Source organism: Parasteatoda tepidariorum, chromosome 5 (assembly GCF_043381705.1).
Source record: "Parasteatoda tepidariorum isolate YZ-2023 chromosome 5, CAS_Ptep_4.0, whole genome shotgun sequence".
Lineage (NCBI taxonomy): Eukaryota > Metazoa > Arthropoda > Arachnida > Araneae > Theridiidae > Parasteatoda > Parasteatoda tepidariorum.
In genome coordinates, this window is record NC_092208.1 from 70,915,676 (window position 1) to 70,936,300 (window position 20,625).

At 29.5% G+C, this 20,625-nt stretch overlaps 1 protein-coding gene and 1 long non-coding RNA gene across 4 annotated transcripts in view; one reads left to right on the forward strand and one right to left on the reverse strand.

The window, feature by feature from the left end:
• Positions 1-10,987, reverse strand: part of LOC107450713 (sn-1-specific diacylglycerol lipase ABHD11) — a gene marked incomplete in the record, with an annotated part of 66,909 nt that extends 55,922 nt beyond the window's left edge. The window contains 2 exon segments of the mRNA XM_043040697.2: positions 3,066-3,115; positions 10,873-10,987. Coding sequence (XP_042896631.2) covers positions 3,066-3,094 — 29 coding nt within the window.
• Positions 10,988-11,005: 18 nt separating this feature from the next.
• Positions 11,006-18,419, forward strand: LOC122269103 (uncharacterized). Of its 3 annotated transcripts, XR_011636725.1 has the most exons (5): positions 11,006-11,106; positions 13,814-13,880; positions 15,331-15,561; positions 16,328-16,422; positions 18,227-18,419. It is a non-coding gene; the product is annotated as an uncharacterized lncRNA (long non-coding RNA). The 3 variants fall into 3 exon arrangements; XR_011636724.1 differs by lacking the exon at positions 13,814-13,880 and having other exon boundaries at positions 11,008-11,106; XR_006224982.2 differs by lacking the exon at positions 11,006-11,106 and having other exon boundaries at positions 13,741-13,880.
• Positions 18,420-20,625: the final 2,206 nt, after the last annotated feature.

The window sequence follows — 20,625 nt, forward strand, 5'->3', positions numbered from 1 at the left end:
ATATACAGGGTGTCTATAAAAGAACTCCGGGGTTTTGAGGCAAAATATTTTAATGAAATAAAAAACATACATACATGTTTTATACATGACTGAAAAGCTTACATTTTCAAGTTTTTTTTAACACTTAGTAAAGTTCTATATGAGCCCCGTTAGTGGCACGGCAGACGTCTAAACGGTATTCTACCTCTTCCCATGTCCTGGCGAGCATGTCTGGGGGGACGGTTGCCACACAATTGACTTATTCGTTCTCTGAGATGTTGAACATCACGAATTTTCTCTGCACTTTGTACGGTAACTAAAGACTTCGTTTCTATGAGCCAATTAACACATTGAGCCTTTCGTTGCGGAGTCGCCATCATTTCAAATTTCGCGACGTCATTTCAAGGTCAACGCCCTGCAGCGCCGCCAACAGTTGATACAAACATTCCCAATTGGTATGAGTAAAACTTTTTGAGATACTCTTTTCAGAGAAATCGACTAAATTTTGCTATCTTTTATAGTTAGTGAGATATGAATATGAACCCCGGAGTTCTTTTATAGACACCCTGTATATATAATATAAATTTACTCTAAAATATAATTAATTCTGTTATTAACCATGCATTTGTTATTCACTCAAGGCATAATTTCAGTTTGACAGGTGGGTGGTACCTTTTTAATTTTGATACATGAACTATTTCTGTATTTTCTTTATTATGAACATTTTTTTTATTATTTTATAATTGACATCGGAAATTTTTTCAAAATTTATGTATGGAGCAGATTAGAAGAAGTTGGGGTAAGTTTCCTAATATTGGGGTATTTAAAATCTTCGTTCATTACAGTATCATTATGGTAAAATTCAATATGAATGAATCTTGCATCAAAATATATTTTATTTTTCTCAACATATTGTTTTGTTCTTTGAACAGCAATTTTTCTATTGGTGGATAAATTTCATCTGATAAAGGATGGTTTAATGGGACAGTGAAAAACACTGAATTAGTTGGTGGAAATTTAGTTACAGAATGGGGAGTTAAATTATATGTTCTTCAGTTATCTCTTTTAATAACTTAGGCCAATGAATTTTTTTAGAATAATCATTAATTTTACATTTTAAACGCGTTACAATGGCTTGTCCTAAGCAATCAACTTTTCCATTAGTTTCAGGTTTATGGCTGTAGTTCACAATTGTTTGATTTTGCTATGTTTGAGAAATTTTTTAAAATGGGAAGAAGAAGTACTGTATTTTTATCACTCAAGACAATTTTAGGAGTTTGAATTTGAAAAATTTGGTGCAAAAAATTAACATAAGTTTCTATAGTTATTGATTTAGATGCAAAAGTTGCAATATCTTTTAAGTGAATGAAACAAATTTCGCACACAATTATAAAATTTTTTTACCCAAAGATTTATCTAATCAAAATTTATTTTTTAACAATTATTTATTACATTTCACTATTTTATTTTATATTAGTAAAGAAAAGTTTGAAGTGTAAGATATACACGACAATTTCTTGCATCATTTTAAAGGTTGTAATTTTGCATGGAAAAATACAATAAATAGGAAATCGGTCGAGTAAGTCTTGTGAAATAAAAGTTTAAATGTTTGACATTTTTAATCATGTATATTTAATCATAATATAATCATGAGCAAATTTTGATAACTTATAATCATTATTATAATACCGATTACTTATTGTAAACATAAATCTTGATGACGTGTTATAGTTTTTTGTTGTGATTACAAGTTATAATAACAGCTTCTAATAAGAAAATATGATTATTAACTATCGTGATTACTTGTAATCTTGAATACAGGCAATTGATTACTAATAATTATCAGCTTTTATTAATTACAACTAAAATCGATGAATCGATCAGCTTCAAGTTTTTCCTGCAGCAATTATATAATGCAAATATTATATAATAGGTGCAATTAACAGTGGTCATTTTAAACTTTATTCAGAACAATTAGTTAAAACTAATGAATTTAGGTACATTATTATTCAAAAATTTACAGAATGAATGATGGATAATGATTAAATTTGCATATGAACAATTATTTGGAACAAATTTAGTATGATTAAATTTAGTAATGTCTGAAATTCCATTTCTTAGAGATAGGTAAACAAACTTTATTTGATAAATTAATAATGCTATGTATGAGACACTTGTGTGTTGTATGCTTGTATATAAGATAACTTTCAATGCTGGTGCATAATTCTAAGGTTAAGCTTAATGATGTGTTGCCCTAATATCAGAGATTTTTTTAACAACTATTGATAAGAATAAGTACTTGTTTACATATCATTATAAAACTTGTTTACATTGTATAATACATGTTTACATTTATAACACGAATATTTCATTAAGAAACAATTTTCATTTGTTTATAATTTTAATAGAAATAGATCTGAATAACAAATCCCTCAGAAACACTTTTATTAAATCCTTTTATTAAAAAATGTTTTCTTAACAAACTATTAATTAAAAAAGCAGCACTCTGTACTATTTCATTTGTTTATATTTTTAATACAAATAGATCTGAATAACAAATCACTCAGAAGCACTTTCATTAAAGCCTTTCATTAAAAAATGTTTTCTTAACAAACTATTAATTAAAAAAGTAACACTCTGTANTGGTGCGAAATTCTAAGGTTAAGCTTAATGATGTGTTGCCCTAATATCAGAGATTTTTTAACAACTATTGATAAGAATAAGTACTTGTTTACATATTATTATAAAACTTGTTTACATTGTATAATACATGTTTACATTTATAACATGAATATTTCATTAAGAAACAATTTTCATTTTTTTATAATTTTAATACAAATAGATCTGAATAACAAATCACTCAGAAACACTTTTATTAAATCCTTTTATTAAAAAATGTTTTCTTATACTATTAATTAAAAAAGTAACACTCTGTATTAATTCATTTGTTTATAATTTTAATACAAATAGATCTGAATAACAAATCACTCAGAAACACTTTCATTAAAAAATGTTTTCTTAACAAACTATTAGTTAAAAAAGTAACATTCTGTATTATTTCATAGTTACAAAACTCCTTAACTTACCTGTCCATTCCAATTCTTTGTACTTTCATCAAATGTGAAAAGAATATATCCTTAAATTGATTAAAGAAGTTATTAAGAAAAGTAATACAGTTGTATAGCAATAAAGCAAATATTTATAGTGATTAAAAGCAAATATTCTTGACAGTTTAGAATAATACTTGTTGCTTTTTATTTCTGTAAAAAAAGTTTTCTTTCATTGTCTGACTTTTTCTAGTCTTTTCTCTATAAAAAAATATTTAATATGAAAAAATCTAATCAACTTTTTTCTTCTTAAATCTTAATGTTTTTAATCATTAATAAAACATTAAAGGCCACATTTCAGTTACATTAGGAATATTATTGTTTCTAAGAGAACGTCACCAAATAATGCCACGCAGTATTTTTTTTTTTTACTTTACTCTTCCCCTTTGTCGCAAAGTGTCACATTTCACCATACACCCCTTTGTCACGCCATATTATACAAACATATGCTTACAGGTCAGAAAAAATTCATGTTTCAAATTTTACTTTTAGATTTGACCTACATTTGCAATGACATTTGTGAGAATAACAATAAAGATGACTAAATGTTTGCTTCTTTTGATGAAAAGGAAAGAAAAATGTGACAGCAAATAAATAAAAAATATTTGATCTGTTGATTATAAAATTTTAAATTTTAACCAAAATGTGGAAAGTCACACTTCTCGGAACCCCCTCCTTCCGTTCCAAGCGTAACATCATTTGTGGACGTCCCCTCTAAGGCTTTATACTTTTTCACTTTTTAAAACATGCTGAGCACAAGAATGTCATTTGAAACAAATATTTACACATTGAATTTAGGGTTCTTCAAAACTTGCCCCGCTCTTCACTACTTGCCAGCTGATATGATTTTAGTGTCCCTCTGAATTTGTACATTCAGTTTTAAACAACAATGTTGTGAAAAAATTAAAAAGATCGTGCAACGATATGGGGGATGGACTGGCCCACCGGGACGTATCCGCATGCGCCCTACAAAACTGTGGTCTCCAGTTCAGGTACTTTCTTTTGGAATTTTTTTATTTATTTTGCTTAAAGTCTTCGTTTTTTTTCAGTTAAAAAGAATGATTTTAAGTCACCGACGTTCAGAGGATAGAGCTCTCACCTTCCAATGAGGAGACTCAGGCTCAAATTACATTGACGATTGGTTAAGACAAAGTCTGCTCCCGGCTCGTACCGACCACAATGCAGACGTAAAATTTCCCCAGTAATAAGGGTACAGTAGATAAGAATCCCTTTTTGCAGTCACGGTAACTGGGGGAGGTATTCGTGGTTTTCCTTTCAATCCATTAAAAAGTCCTCAACGAAGACTATTTTATCCTGAAGCTAGATATAGGATTTTCCTTGGAATTAGGTTGAAAATTACAAGGCTATGGAGTTGAACATTCAGAGACAAAGTAAAAATAGGGTTGTCTGTTATAAAACAAAAATAAAATAAATGATTTATTATAAAATATAACTTATCTTGCGAATCAATTAAGTGCTTAAAATATTTGAAGTAACTCACAATCTAACATTCAGAAAATGTTGTCATTCAAATGGTAATTTTTGCAATTTATTAATTTTTTATTTTAATATACACAGTACAAAACCTTCTTGATGTTGCGTCCACTAAACCTCCAAGATTTTCCAGTTCTTCAAAGGTAGTGATAAAATTTAGTGGATTCGAGTAATAATCAAATTATAGTAGAATCGAGTATTTATTAAATTATTGCGAGTTGTAGTACCTTTAAAAAGATAGTCAGTACATGTATTGTACAAAAGAGAGTGAGTTTGAAAACTGTTAAAATGATAACTGGCTTAATAATTGATAAAAAAGGTAGTGGGTTTGAGTATTAAGCGAAAGAGAGTGGGTTAGAAAAGTGTTTAAGTGATAGTGGATTCGAGAATTGATCCAAAGTGAGTGTGTTCGAATAAAATGCTCGAATAATGACGGGTTCGAGAATCAAGAAAAATTGTAAGTTCCAGCATTAAAAAAATATAGTACGGAAATTGATCAAATGCTAGTGGGTTCCAGAACCGATCAAAACTAGTGGGTTCCAGAACCGATCAAAACTAGTGGGTTCCAATTATTAATCAAATGATAAATAGTTCGAGTACCTATAAAAACAGAATCATTTTGAGTACAGATAAAAAGGAAATCGATTCCAATTCTGAGAAAAAGAGTGTGGTTTTGAGTATTGATAAAGTAGAGTGGGATCGAGAACTAAATAAAAGGTGGGTTTTTTTTGTACTGATCAATTGATAGCCGGTTCGATTATTAATAATAATATAATGGGTTTGAGTACCAATAAAAGGGCGGGTGTGAGTATTGATCAAACAATTGTAGGTACTAATATGATTAAAAAAAGAGTGGGTTCGAAAATTTTTTATATAACAGCAGATTCAAGTACAAAAAAAAACAATTTCGAGTTCTAATAAAAAATAATGGCTTTGAGTATTCATCAAAATATATTGTGTAAAGTAATGATTATAAGATAGTGGGTTCCAAAACTATTCAAATGCTTGCGGGTTCAAGTATATATCAAGAAAAGAGTTGGTTTGGAAAGTGTTCAGATAAAAGCGGGTTCAATTACTGATCAAATAATAGTGTGTTTGAGCAGAAAAAATTAAATACCGAGAGAAGGAAAGTCAGTTCGAGTTCTGAAAAAAAGATGGTGGTTTTGAGTATTGAGAGAGTGGGAGGAACCTATTATGGAGGTTTTGGTGATCAAATGATAGCGGGTTCGAGCTCTAATAAAAAGTTATGGGATTCGAGTATCAATAAAAAATAGAAAATTCAAGTATCAAAAGATATAAGTTAGGTTGTTGTTGTAGTTCATTTACGTCGCACTAGNAAAGACCTATCCAAGTGGGTCACCCACCCGCACACTTACCGCAGCCAGTGATGCTTGACTTCGGTGATCTGCTGGGAACCGTGTCTTAATGATCAGCCCACTGCGGGACCAAAGGTAAAGAGAAGGTCGATTCAAGTTCTGTAAGTCAAGCAGTGGACTGATCGTAAAGACGGTACCCAGTAGAACACCCATGTCAAGCCTCACTGACTGCGATCAGTAAGCAGGCATGTGATCACTTCGATGAGCCAACATAAAGACCGAGGGGGCGAGTAATCAGTCCTCATTAAACTGTTCTGCCTTAAAGTGCTCGATTTCGCGCACAAATCGTCCGGCAACCAAAGCGGAGGTGCCATCTCCTTTTCAGAAGAACAAAATATTGATGGAAAGTCTTCGAGTCATCCTCAGGACAGTCTTCGATGGCCCATTCTGCAGCTTTAGTGCGACGTAAATAAAGCAATTACCATATTCATTTATGAGAAAAAGATGGTGGTTTTTGATGTTGATCAAGAGAGTGTGGGATCGAGAACGAATTAAAACATGGAAAGTTTTAGTTCTCTTCAAATGATAGTGGGTTCGAGTATCGATCAAATTATGGTAATAGCAATAAGAAGACAGTCGGGTAGAGTACCGAAACAGTATGATGGATTTAAGTATTCATGAAAAGAGAGTTGGTTTGAAAAATGATGAAATGACAGCTTGTTTAAGTACAGATGAAAAAAAAGGGGTTCGATTATTGATAAAATGATATTGCATATAACCAGGCATAATCTAAAAGTGGATATTTAAATTTACAACTACCCATGAAAAAAAATTTTTTTACAACCCAACAAGCTCTGATGTAAAATTAAAACTTTTCATCAGTTTTAAAAACTTTATTGTAATTTTAAATTATTGTAAATTTTGTTATTTAAGTACGTTTATCCAGACAAATAAATATTTTGCATTTAAGTAACATGTTAATCTATGATTTCGTAGTAATTTTTTTTTGTACAAAACTTTGTAATGATTGTGAAATTTAAATCTAAGTTGCTGGAGAAAAAGAGTTTTTATTAAGTCTTTTTCAATTATAAACACTATTGATTGTATTTTCAATTTTAAATGATTAAATCACTTTGTCCAAGTGTAAACTTAGTACTAATTATCCATTTGATTTAAGACGCACCTTTTAAGGAGATCCACCCTTCAAAGGCAAAAATCATTAAATGTTAGACTATAGCATACAGCGATTTATTCGTACAGTCATTATAATTGCCTGAACATACTGCATTAATAAACTAAATTCATAAGTAAAACCAATTAGAGTTAAGCAGATAAGCATGACGCTACTTGGATCTCCCTTGTCAGAAGTCAACAGGCCATTCAGCAATACTGAGACAGCAAGTGTGCACATTGTAAACACAACAGTAGCTAAATTTTGACTGAGGTAACGTAATCTTTTGCAACTACTGTTTGTACTAATCTAAGTACCAGTAATTCTAAATTCTTTAATCTGAAAGAATTGTATTACCTAGGCTTCATTAAAACTAGAATATTTACAAAAAATAATTTTATACTATTAGTTCCTAGAGGTGAGGTTCTTCCCAGACTTCAGGGTACAGGCCTGAAGATCTAGAACCTTAATCACAAGGTCACCAAACATTTGTTGTTGTTAATTTGTTGTTGTTGTTGTTAATTTACGTCGCACTAGAGCTGCACAATGGGCTATTGGCGACGGTCTGGGAAACATCCCGGAGGATGATCCGAAGACATGCCATCACAATTTTGATCCTCTGCGGAGGGGATGGCACCCCCGCTTCGGTAGCCCGACGACCTGCGCGCGAAGTCGAGCACTTTACGGTAGCACAGTTTAACGAGGACCAATACCGCACACCCTCGGTCCCTACGTAGACTGATCCAAGTGGTCACCCACCCGCACACTGACCGCAGCCAGTGATGCTTGACTTCGGTGATCTGCTGGGAACCGCGTCTTAACGATCAGTCCACAGCGGGACTATAGATTAGGAGTATTTATCAAAAGAGAGTGGATTTAAAAACTTAAAATGACTGCCAAATCCAGCATAAATAAAGTGTTTTCGAGTATTGAAGAAAAAGGTCGAAATAGCGTATCTGTCAATATTGATCAAATGATAACGGGTTCGCGTAGCAAGGGAGTGGGTTCAAGCATTAAAAAAATGTGATTCAGAAATTGATCAAACGCAATGGGTTCCAGTACTCATAAAAATTTGTGAGATTTTTAGTTAATCAATTGATAGTTGGTTCGAGTACCAATAAAAAGAGAGGTGGTTTGAGTACCCGTAAAGGAAACGTCAGTTTGAGTTCTGAGTAAAAGATGGTGGTTCTAAGAATTGATCAAGAGAGTGAGACCGAGAACCAGTGCAAAAATAGAGGGTTTTAGTACTGGTTAAATGACAGCGGGTCCGAATACCAATAAAAAGATAATGGGTTTGTGTAGCAATATGGATAATTAATTAAAAGATATTGGTTGCGAGTACAAATTAAAAAAGAATTAGTTCGAAAACTATTCAGATGACCGAGGAATCGAGTATAAACAAAATGATAGTAGGTTCAAGTATTGAAGAAAGGAAAACTTGTTCGAAAACCGTTCAAATAGAGTATCTGCCAAAAGAGAGATAGAGTATTGTTCAAAAGTGAGGGCATTCGAGAAAACTCCTTAAATCAGAGTACTTTTGATTATAAATAAAAAAGAGACAGGGATAGGGTACTCATCAAATGACAGTGGGTTCGAGTAAGAAAAAATGCGAGTCAATTCAAAAACCAATTAAAAGATTGGTGGTTCGATGCTCGAGTTCCGATTTAAAAAAAGTTGGCTTGAATATTGATGATATGATTGTGGGTTCGAGAACTGGTAAGAAGATGTGTGGTTTATGTACCAATGAAATAGAGGATTCGAGTAACTATAAACTAACAGTGTTCTCGAAAGATGATTAAAAGTCTGCAAAATGCTCTAATGATGATGGGTTCGAAAGCAAGACAAAAAAAGCTGTGGGTTCAAGCATTAAAAAAAGTGATTCGGAAATTGATCAAATTCTAGAGGGTTCAGGTTTCCAGTACCGATAAAAAAAGAAAGTCGGTTTGAGCAAATTAAAGTTGTTGTTGTTGTAGTTCATTTACGTCGCACTAGAGCTGCACACTGGGTTATTGGCGANGATGTAACTCTTTCAAAAGTACATAAAAATGGTTGCCAGCAGGGTTGTAAATGTAGATTTATTAAATACACCTTGTGCGTCACCTAGGAACCAAATCTAGAACCCGACACTCGAATTTTTTGCTCTGTTACCATCGTACCCTGTTACAATTGACCCCACTCTCCCCTATTGGCCAAATATCACTAATGTTATATGGGTCATTTTGAATTCCACTGATGTAATACTATAGGAACGAAAAATCAGTTCTTTGAAGCAACCTTGTTCTCATAGTTTGTTAGAAGTTTTTGCTTAACCGAAAGAGGGCGCTGTGATCATTCACAATCTATACTATTTGTTAGGCTTATAGGGAAGCCATTTATTACGGTTATTCAATTTGATTGTTTTTAAATATGGCCTTTTTATTCATTCTACAATTCTATACTGAACCATTTTGCAAGAGAAATTTCGAAAAATTATAATACAAGCATTACTTAAATCTCGAAAACCGTACTTACTCTATTATAGGGCTCTTTGAGAAATGTCAAATCAGAAATTTTAAATTGAAAACACATTTTAAACTCTTATCATTAAACTTCACTTGAGAAGTTTATTTTAATCTCACCTGTACAATATAGAAAAGCTTTGTGTTCAGCACCTCCAAAATAATTGCTTTCACTTCAATGTTGCTCAAGAAAAACAGTTTAATTTATCAGACGAGACAATTTCAAGTAAACTCAGTCTAACTAAGGGTAAATATATATTTGGCGGTTACTCGGAATCTTTAGCTTCTGTACTTTGCTGAAATTTAAAATAAAAAGTTTTGGAATACAACTTTGTCGAATTCGTAATTTTACCTATTTTTGTTCAGTAAAAACAATTGCAGCTAAAGCAGAAAGATTCGATTGTAACAGACAATATTTATTTTATTGCAATTTTAAAAACTCAAGTGGGGGAATAGAGAACAATTTTTACATTACTTGTATTCCAAAATTAAGATTAGTGAATATAAAAGCTTTTCGTTTCTCAAGCAAGTAAATAAGCAAGTAAGCTTAGTTAATAGTTTGATTAGTTTTTGAATTTTAGACTTTCTTTGGATTGCTGAAAAATTCCAGCGGTCACCCATTTAATTAAACTTTACGCTACTATTTTGATATTCGGAAACTATTAGGAATAGGAAATGATTAATTTACATGGTAGTAAGATGCAATGAAATTTTTAACATTCAAAAATTAACTGGCTACATGAATTTTGTTTTATGTCACAATTAAAAAATTACTTTAATTCCGCAAAAGCGTGGCTGGAATCAAACTATAGTTATGGGTAGAATAGAAATTAAACTAAACACAACTTTGAAACATTGCACATTGCATTGCTGTCGATGAATCTCTTATGGAAGATTAAATGTAAATAATGGAAAATTTGAATAGCTGAAATTTCTGTTTACAATTGCGAAATTGTTTAATCGCTATTACAACAAAGATTCTAGAAAATAAAAATCGGTTGTAATGCTATTCTTACTACATTCTGTTTAATTCTATTTCCTAACCTTGAACTATTAAAAGACTTGTTTACTACTGAAGTTACAAATTACCCAAGTAGCACAGAAACATCGATCTATACCGTGGCCGTTCCTATCAATATTTTGAAAGCGGAGGAATATAGATACTGTGAGCAAGTTATTGAATGAATTCCGTCAATGAAACTTTAAAAGTATTTTTCTTAAAACATTCTATATTAAATATATTTTAGTTCCAAAGTTCAAAATATTTGTTAGAAAGATAAAAATGAGTAAAATTTCTTTATACTTACTCACATTAGTGAAAGTAAAAAATAAAATTCCGTGAAAACGATATTGAACGGGATTGGAAGGTGAAGCGAACTTAATATTTTTATCAACAAAGTTAAGCGATATGAACGCTTGTCACGTGATCTTCAGCTCTGACGTCACGCTTTACGATTTGTATTTGTATGTGTTCAGCGTGTTATATCTCCTACTAAAAACATAATATTGTCGTCAAAAGTGACCTTACTGATTCAATTTAAGTAAGCAAAGTTTATTCATCTTCTATTTACTTGTATAATTTCTATTAATACTGTACCCTGGGTTAAGCCTACATTACCAAAAGAACATTCTATTATAAAAGATATGTAGCTGGTTTTGAATTATAATTAAGTTAGTAGTTTTTAACTTTTCGCTAATTTTAAATATTATTATCGGAATAAATTCTAATTAATGACGTAAATTCATTGTCAAAGTTGTTTGTTCAGAATCGTTTACTTGTTGGCTGGGATGTTAAATGTTATGTTTTACGATCTATATAGTTTTTATTAAATAAATTCACTAAGTTCGAAAATAATTTTTTATAAGATGAAATATTTCTAATGTAATTTATTGTGGGAACAAGGTTCATAGCATTGTAGTTATGAGTGTATAGATACTTTTCATAAAAATTAAGTCTGTCAACGTTAATCCCGTGTGCTTATTAACAGTTAATTCGTTTTAAAACATTCAAAATTGTGCTCACAATGATATTTATTTATTTCAAATGGCAGAGGTAATTGACATGAAAAAGCAAAAACATTGCCATGAAAAAGAAAAAGCAAAACCCGCCCTCGAGGGGCGGGAGCAAAGGGAAGACATGCTGGAAACTACAGATCTCTTAGCCGTCAAAAGACGTTACCAGGGTACACCACGGGGAGGTAGATCTGTAAGCGTACCCCTTCAAAATGATATAAGTGTACATAATTTATCAAAATATTCATGTAAGTGAATTGTAGTAAAAGGTTATATAGATTTTAAAATTATGTCTAAAAGTAAAATAAGCAATATGGAAATATTAAACAATTTTAAAAAAAGAAATAAGTTAAACTTTTCAATTTCTGAAAACAATGATATTCTATTTACCTAAATTTAATCCAGCCTTGTAATATAATTCTCTAAATAAAAGTTCTTAATATATAAGATTTAGTTTATGATACAACAGTGATTGTAATTCGTTGCTACTACAATTTTTTTTTTTTTTAAATGTGTTGGATATCAAGTAAGGTATGTGTTATGTATAAAGTATGATATGTGTTTCTTATGTTACAAGAGTATACTAAAGGAAAATTAAACTAGACACTAAAGGCTCAAAATCAAAGAAATTTTTATGTTTATTTAAACTTCTTTAAAGAATTTTTTGTTTGCTGAAAATAATAATAAAAATTTATAGATAAAAAAGGGAAATTTAAATGTCAAAAATAATATCAAAATGTGTTAATATACAAAATATTAAAGCTGTTCACTTTTTTTTTATCTTTAAAATAACTTTAAAAACTGAAGTATAATTTGGATAAGAGTGCACCAGCTAAAACTTATAAGTTTCTAAGATTGTGATTAGAAAATATTGGTCAAAGCTTTTCTAATTAAATATTTTATTGTTTTTCAGGCTTTGAAAAAACCCGGGGGAAATTGGGTTTTTTCATTTATTGCTCATAAACTTTTAAGTCTTACTGTATAAATAGTTTTATTTATTAAAAAGTGTTGTATAAGCTTAAAAATAGAAATAAATCTGAAAAGTTATTTTAATTTAATTATATGTATTTTGTATTAAGTTTAAATAACGCGTTATCACTAATACATATTTGAATCTTCTTTACTGTTAAATACATAACGTTTCACAATTTTTATAATAGAATAATATACATATAAATACAGTAATATAAAAGGAACAAGTTTATAAATTTTTTCGTTTTCACACACATATATTTACTAAACGGCAGTGGGTATTGTACCGATCATTGGTAAGATATCCTCAGAGCTATCTCGCCGACGTTGACAACAGCGCCACTTTACAGAAGCTAATTCATTGGTAATTAAGCTTTTTATTCGATTGAACCTATATCTGGACTCGGTGATAGGGATAGGTTGTCATTGTCGGGGGAATTAAAAACGTCAAAAAAAAATAATTTAAAAAAAAAATCTTTAGATTTTTATCTTTAAAATGTATAAATTTTTCATAGAATTTATAAAAAGAATTATACTTAATTTCGTTAAATATTAATTGCTTCTCTTGACCTATATAATTAGCTTTCATTTAAATTTTAACTAATAAGTTAATTAATAATTTAAATTAATTTTATAATGAAGTTTGAATAAGGGGGTGCCAAAATAATTTGACCAGTCTCTTTTCCTGCTTGTTTTTCCGGTTGAATTATACATATTCTTTATTTATCAATTATTTTCAAAGGGCACCAAAATTTTTGAAATTATTATTTTTCTTTTAATTTATAAATTTTGCGAGATAGTTTTAGGGGCAAAAACTCTCACGGTTATTTAAATAAATTATATTAAACTTAATTGTATGGTTAAAAAATATTTTTCAATAGCAATATTTCATAATTATAATTTAAATTCAACTGTTTTTATAATAATAGTAATACACTAAATAAAGTGATGGAGGAATTAATGGTATAAAATATGTTTTACGATGCAGCTTCTTATTATACATCTAGCATCTAAACATAATATATTACAAGTTATTTATTTTTGTAGAGAATTGTTAGGATGGCGAGAAAAACATTTTACCTTATATATTATTCATGTTAATAATAATATATTGTTCAGATTTATTTTATGTCATTTATTTTCGGTGGATGAGTTATAAATTAAATGACTTTTTAAAATATATATATTTATATGTTGAGGATTTGTTAGAAAAAGTTTCAATTTTTGTCTTATTAAACTATCCAACGTTAATTAATTTTGCAGGATCTCAGAGAATGAAGGATCCCAATTTTTCACAAAAGAGGTGCTCAGAAAAACCAAGACAGACCAGGTATATATATATATATATAACACAACAGGTCTATGTGTGATTCTTATTAAATAAGATTATAACTTAGCGGTGATTCATTCTAAAATATTAATGTGTAGAAATTAATTTTGTAATGTCTAATCTTATACTNGTAGTATCTAAAATACTAGCTTTATAAAATTAAAAGGATCTTTTGAGACTAAACTCAAAAAGAATTATATCTATCTGCAGATAAGCTTATCTGGTCTCTGAGAACATTAAATTTCTCTTTCACATACTTAACTTGGCTCTTCGCGTATACATTTAGTCCCGTTGAATAGCGATGAAATCTTTATTTATAAAATGAATCCACCCCGCGCAATAAAAAATCGTAACGAAGCCAAATTCCCATGAAAATCAAGACTGTTGAGATATTAATTCATCTCTATCTGGTCTTCAGATGTTACAGAACGCCGGTCCTAACAAAGAATATATAAAAAATGGTCTGGATTATTTGGGTCACATGGCATGAAGGAAATTATATGTAACACGTTATAAAAGTGTACACTTATATTTTAGAAATGGAAGGATAAAGATGCGTCTCGGAGCTTTGCTCCCATTGTATATAAATTGTAAATAGATTCCTTATTCTTAATCTCAATATCTCAATAAAAGCATAGAAAATGCATTATGTTGTCATCCTTATATAAAGGATATTAAAAATATTAAAATATGACTGCGAAAATTGGAATCAGCAATATAATGATGATTGAAAAGCCACGGCTAAAGAGTTTACGAGGAAAATAGAGGAGGAGCACTACATATATATATATAACATGGTTTATATTAATATATATAGCACAACAGGTCTATGTGTGATTCTTCTTAAATAAGATTATAACTTAGCTGTGATTCATTCTAAAATATTAATGTGTAGAAATTAATTTTGTAATGTCTAATATTATACTGATATCTATTTACAATATATATCAAGTAGAAATGTTATATTTTGATGTGATATTTTGTTACTGTTTTATTTTATTCTTAATGCCTTCATGTAAATGATTAGAATTTATACTGAATAAATGTCAGACAGTTCTTTCGTTGTGTTGCAATTTCACCAAAATAGGTGTATAATTCGCTCTACTCAGTCTTTTAGCTATTAAATAAATAAATAAATTATGACATCAGACTATTTTGTATTCTTGTCACTGAACAGAGCAATTGCAAGATGAGAAAACTAGTATAAATTTAGGAGCCGCGAGTAACATTTTGTATTTTTAACATTTTTCCTCATTTATTTTTCATGAAAAATTTGCATGTTATAATATTTTTAAAAAAAATTATTTAGTTTATGTATTAGTAAATGTATATAGTTTTCATTTTTTGTTAATTAACTTGATGTTTTTATAAAATACTTAATCATATTATTAGCAATAAGAACACATTTATAAAACTGCACATACTTAATCTCTTGTATTTGTTATTTTAGTGACTAAGATGTGTAACTGTGTGTTAGAAAATCAAGAGGAGTTTAAACAGTTAAGAAAGGAAATTAAAGAAATGAAGGCTCATCAAATTCAGCTCTCTGAAAAAGAGAAAGATAATTCAACATCTGTTCTTTTAGAATTACCAAGAGGTATTGAGTTCCAGCTTTCTTCGGATGATGATCTTAATCAATTAGAGGAAAAGTTGAAAGAAGATAAGAATTTACAGTTTGCTTGTAAGTAAACTTATTGTAATNAAGATAATTCAACATCTGTTCTTTTAGAATTACCAAGAGGTATTGAGTTCCAGCTTTCTTCGGATGATGATCTTAATCAATTAGAGGAAAAGTTGAAAGAAGATAAGAATTTTTACAGTTTGCTTGTAGGTGAACTTACTGTAATTATTTTTATGATTGAGTTATTCAATGGTATTATAATCATTCCCTAATTTTTTTCTCCATAGAAAGCATTTTATTAAAAATGGAGCTATTTATTATTATGATCAAAAAAATTACAATTGCTCATTGGATCCTTTGGTATAGGAACCTTTGCTCTAAAGTATAGACCAGTGAATCTTAACCTTTTCAAACCTTGCTGTCCCCTTAAAAAGCAAAAAAGAATTTCACCATCTTATTTGTTCTGTACTGAGGGTGTATGGAGAGTTTAAATGATTATTCTATATAGACCGGTCAATAAATCGATGCATCTCAAAATATCTACGTAGCACATATATCGGCAGGCCGATATAATGACTTTAGTTTTAGATGATGCATCAGAAATCTGATTTAAGCAACTGATAGTTACTTTCTTTTTAAGCGATGTATCGGCTGCTGAGTTGTTGATGGCATCTATTTTACTTATTTTTAACAAGTGTACATGTTAAATAATACTTGAAAGTGGGCTAGCTAATATAAATATTTTAATAGTCTTTTAGATTAAATTTTAACGTAATTTGTATTGTCTTGTAGCTGTTTGAGTAAATTAACAAACTTTTGTTTTCAGATTCAGTATTTTGACTCCATATGCCGGCATTGTGACTGAGGCGAAAAGAAAAGTCCTCATTTGAAAGAGTGCCTGCCATCACTAATGTTATTTGGGTAAAATTGTTGATTAAAATATTTATTTTTATTAATATATATATGTGATATTTTTTTCCTTCCAGTTTTTAAATGCTTTAAGAAAAAAAATTAAAGTTTTTTATCTGAATAACAATTCCAATTGCAAATAATAAATCAAAATATTTAGAATTCCTCTCTATTTGTATTAAATTTTACAAACATTAATTTGCAGTTAATCCTTAACATTTCTAAGTTTATTCAAGATTTTTCGTGTATATTCACAATTTTTTAATATGTATTAATATATATCATCAGTCGATTTATATCTTTGCAAGCTGTAGTTAAAGGCATCATTATAATTAAATTTAATTTAAAAATAATGCTAGGAAAAGATTCTCTCTATTTGAAAAATACAGAATAAAAATTTGTCCCCATGTAAAGGAAACCAAATGTTGCAAAAAAGTTTCAGAAATCCGAACCAAAAAGAGAGAGGCTTGATAATTTTCAAAGTCTAACACAGTTGTACGTCAATAGTTTTTGGATCACAAAAAAAGTAATTTTGTAGAAGGAAAAAAAAACGATTACGTTAAAGAATTGAATGCATTTGGAAGTGCAGTGTATTTATAATAAGTTTAAGCTTTTGTTTAATTATACTTCTAAGTATATGTAATCATAAGTAATCAACATCAGATCTAAATTTTAAAAATAAATCTTATTTTCAACTTCAATACTTTTTGTGTATTCACATTAGTATAAGAGAATGTTCTTTAATACATAGAAGTAAAATTGAATATTAAGAAATACAATTAAAACTGAACCGATAAGCTTTTTATTATAGTACTTTTTGTTGTTACAGAATTTATTATTTAATCAAATATACAGCATTGCCGCTTGAATATTGACAGTTTTACAAAACAGTGTCTAATGCAGCATGCCCTTTTTTTAATCCGTGTGTCGATTCTCTAAGCCAGTGATTCTCAACCGCAGTGCCGCGGCACTTTTTTGTGCTGCCAAATTCTTAAAATGTGCTTGAAATGTTCATAAAAAGTATATATATACTTTTTATAATTTTTCTACGCTTTAACCATGTGAACATCTTTGTCGGCGATTGCCTTGTCTCTGACAATCTTAAAGTAAGATGGAATAGTGTCTTTGACACGCAGTTTTAAAAAAATGTTGAAATAAGTAGGGAATTTAATGACTATTAAAATAATTTATTAACAAAGGAAAGCAAGCTAAATATTAACTTGCAAGTGGAAATATAAGTTAATCATTAAAGTAAGCTATGCAATATAAACAAATTAACAAAGGATAACTTAAAAAAAACAAATATATAAAAAAAAAAAATTAGGAAAGGATAACTAACAAAAAAAATAAGCTAAAAATTAATTATCAAAAAAAACTAGTTATCAAGAAATCACAAAAAATAACAGTTAATAACTATAGAAAACAAGCTAACAATTAATAACTAGCAAAACGAAGGGGAAAAAAATAACTGTTACTTACTAATAAAGAATCAGTCGAAAGAAATAATTAATCCCTTAATAAACGTGCTTTTGTAGTACATATTATTATCACAAACTTTTTAACACAGTGTATTATAGGTAAGTAAACAATTTTGAATCTAATTTTTTTTCATTGTGTGCCGTCAAATTCCGAAATCGCTAAAAGTGTGCCGCAACAACAACAAAAAAAAAGGTTGAGATACATTGCTCTAAGCCCTTCATTCAGTTTAGTTCTCTAAGTTTCGTTATATACTCATTAATAAATTGTGTTTTGTTAGTTAGTCTTTCAGTTTTTATTTTTTAAATGTTATTAATATTACTCAATGTTTTACTTCCAGCTACAGTTCTCAAACGTTTTGAGGCCCAAGAGCTTGCGGAAAAATTTGGGAAAGTCTGCTACAGCCACTGATTGGAACGGACGAAAATCTAAGATAATTGACGTGACCAATTTTTTGGATTTGGAGACCCAAGAATGGGCCAATTTGTTTTACTAAATTTTTAATGTTTATTCAAATAAAATATTCATAGCTACTTTTTGTTTTATTCCTCTGCATTCACACCTTCTATATTACAAAGCACGTTCATATCAGAAGGGTAAATTTTATTAAACCCATAAAATTATAATACTTTTTGAGTTATTAGTGCTGTTGTGCAATATATTAAATTACTAATTTTCAGTGACTGAATCCTGTCTAAAGATCAAATGTGCATTGCTAATGCTAAAAAATAAGAAAACTAATTTACATGCGTGGAAAATGTGGTTATTTTAAAACAAGCAAATAGTCTTTGATTTATAAATCATAGTTGAGCTTAAAATTATTATCATGCCTTACATTAATATTCACTTCTTATATTTTATCTACAGTGCTCACACTTATTCCTATTCACCTATTTTACACTTAGTTTTTAAATTAATTACTGAGCAAATCCTAATTATATATATATATTTGGAAACTGATTAAAAATAATTTTGAGTGCTTATTTTTTGTTGAAAAATTGGAGTACAATTAGCGAAATAAAATCTGAAGTGCAGAACCTTATAAAGTAATTAACACAAATTTACCTATATCCTTCAATACCCAGTGAAAAAAATTTCTTGAATAACGTATCAAAATTATCGATCGGTGTTCTGCCGCATCTTTAAATGCTTATTAATATTTGTTCTACGAATAACGTGCTGAAAATATTCATCGACGTTCTACTGTATCTGTAAACACCGTGGAATATGGTTTTTTCAAACTCTGCATTCTACGGCGTTATTGAGATATCAATCTATATCAAATTTCACAATGTCGTACAATATTAAAAAAATCTGACGTTTTTACATACATAGATCGATGTTTCGGAACAACATCGATCGATGTCGTAAGCGAAGTTTTTTCGAGATCATTCGATATTGAGTGCTACTTGGGTAGTGTTGGGATACTGTTAAAGTATGTTATGAGGTGAGTTGTAGATTAGATAATTATTAGCCTAGTGCGAAATTCCTAAATCATTTTTGGCATCATTATATTAAACGAGGGCTGCAATTTTAGAATGAATACGATGTTACTTTAGAATGAATACGATGCTATTTTGGATATCAATTAAACCAACATAAAAAATTATACAAGGCTAGCAAAAAAAATTCTGTGCAACGTAAATACTTCTACAAGTGTAAAGTTTGAGATTTTTCTGGCACAAAAATCGCACACATTCAATACACCTACGAGTGTAAAGGTGTAAAGATTTCTTCTGGACGAAACTGTATTTTTTGCATAAGTAGGGTAAATAAACCAGTGAAGGACCCCCCCCCCCCAGTGAAAGAGCATTTCATAAATATTTTTAAAAATGAGATTTTAAAAGGTTTTACTTAGATTGATTTTTAACAGCAGCTTACTACCTAACAATAGGAAGTCATCTAACAATAAATTGGGTTACCTGGGCATATAGTCTTCTCTGGAAAATTTTTTGAATTTGTTAGTATCTGTGCAACACTTTGCTTCTTTGACAAAATTATAAGGAATTGTTTGTAGTTATCCATCTAAACTTTCCCTGAATAAATATACTATTTTTTCGACTGATTCCGAATTCTGACATCCAAAATATAGGGGTAGCCGGAATCTGAGAAATATGGTCAGGTGAGCGATCCAAAGTTTGGATCCCTAAATGCCAGTTTCACTTTTCTGGTTGTTCGCCATACAGCAAAAATTTTTAAAGCGAATTGAAAACTTCTTTCACAAAATTATAAAACAAAATTATTCAGAGATAATTCTATGTAAAAAATATTTTTTTGTAAATATTTATTTTTTTAATATTTTATTTAAAAAATGCCAAAACATTTTGAATTGCAAAGGATATAACATTTTACATAATTTCAGAGAATGTCATTTTCTATCGCAAAATACAAAATTCGAATAGTAGCTGAGAAATCGAATTTTAAATATACGACTTTTTTTCTTTAAAATATTGGAACTTATTAACTTATATTGTCTGCACCAATTAATTAGCATATTTGAGATAAAGCTTAAATCATATAACAATACCCTTTGACCATATGGATTGAATCTTAGAACATGTAGATCAGATGTTAATCTATAGTCATNTTTTATTTAAAAAATGCCAAAACATTTTGAATTGCAAAGGATATAACATTTTACATAATTTCAGAGAATGTCATTTTCTATCGCAAAATACAAAATTCGAATAGTAGCTGAGAAATCGAATTTTAAATATACGACTTTTTTTCTTTAAAATA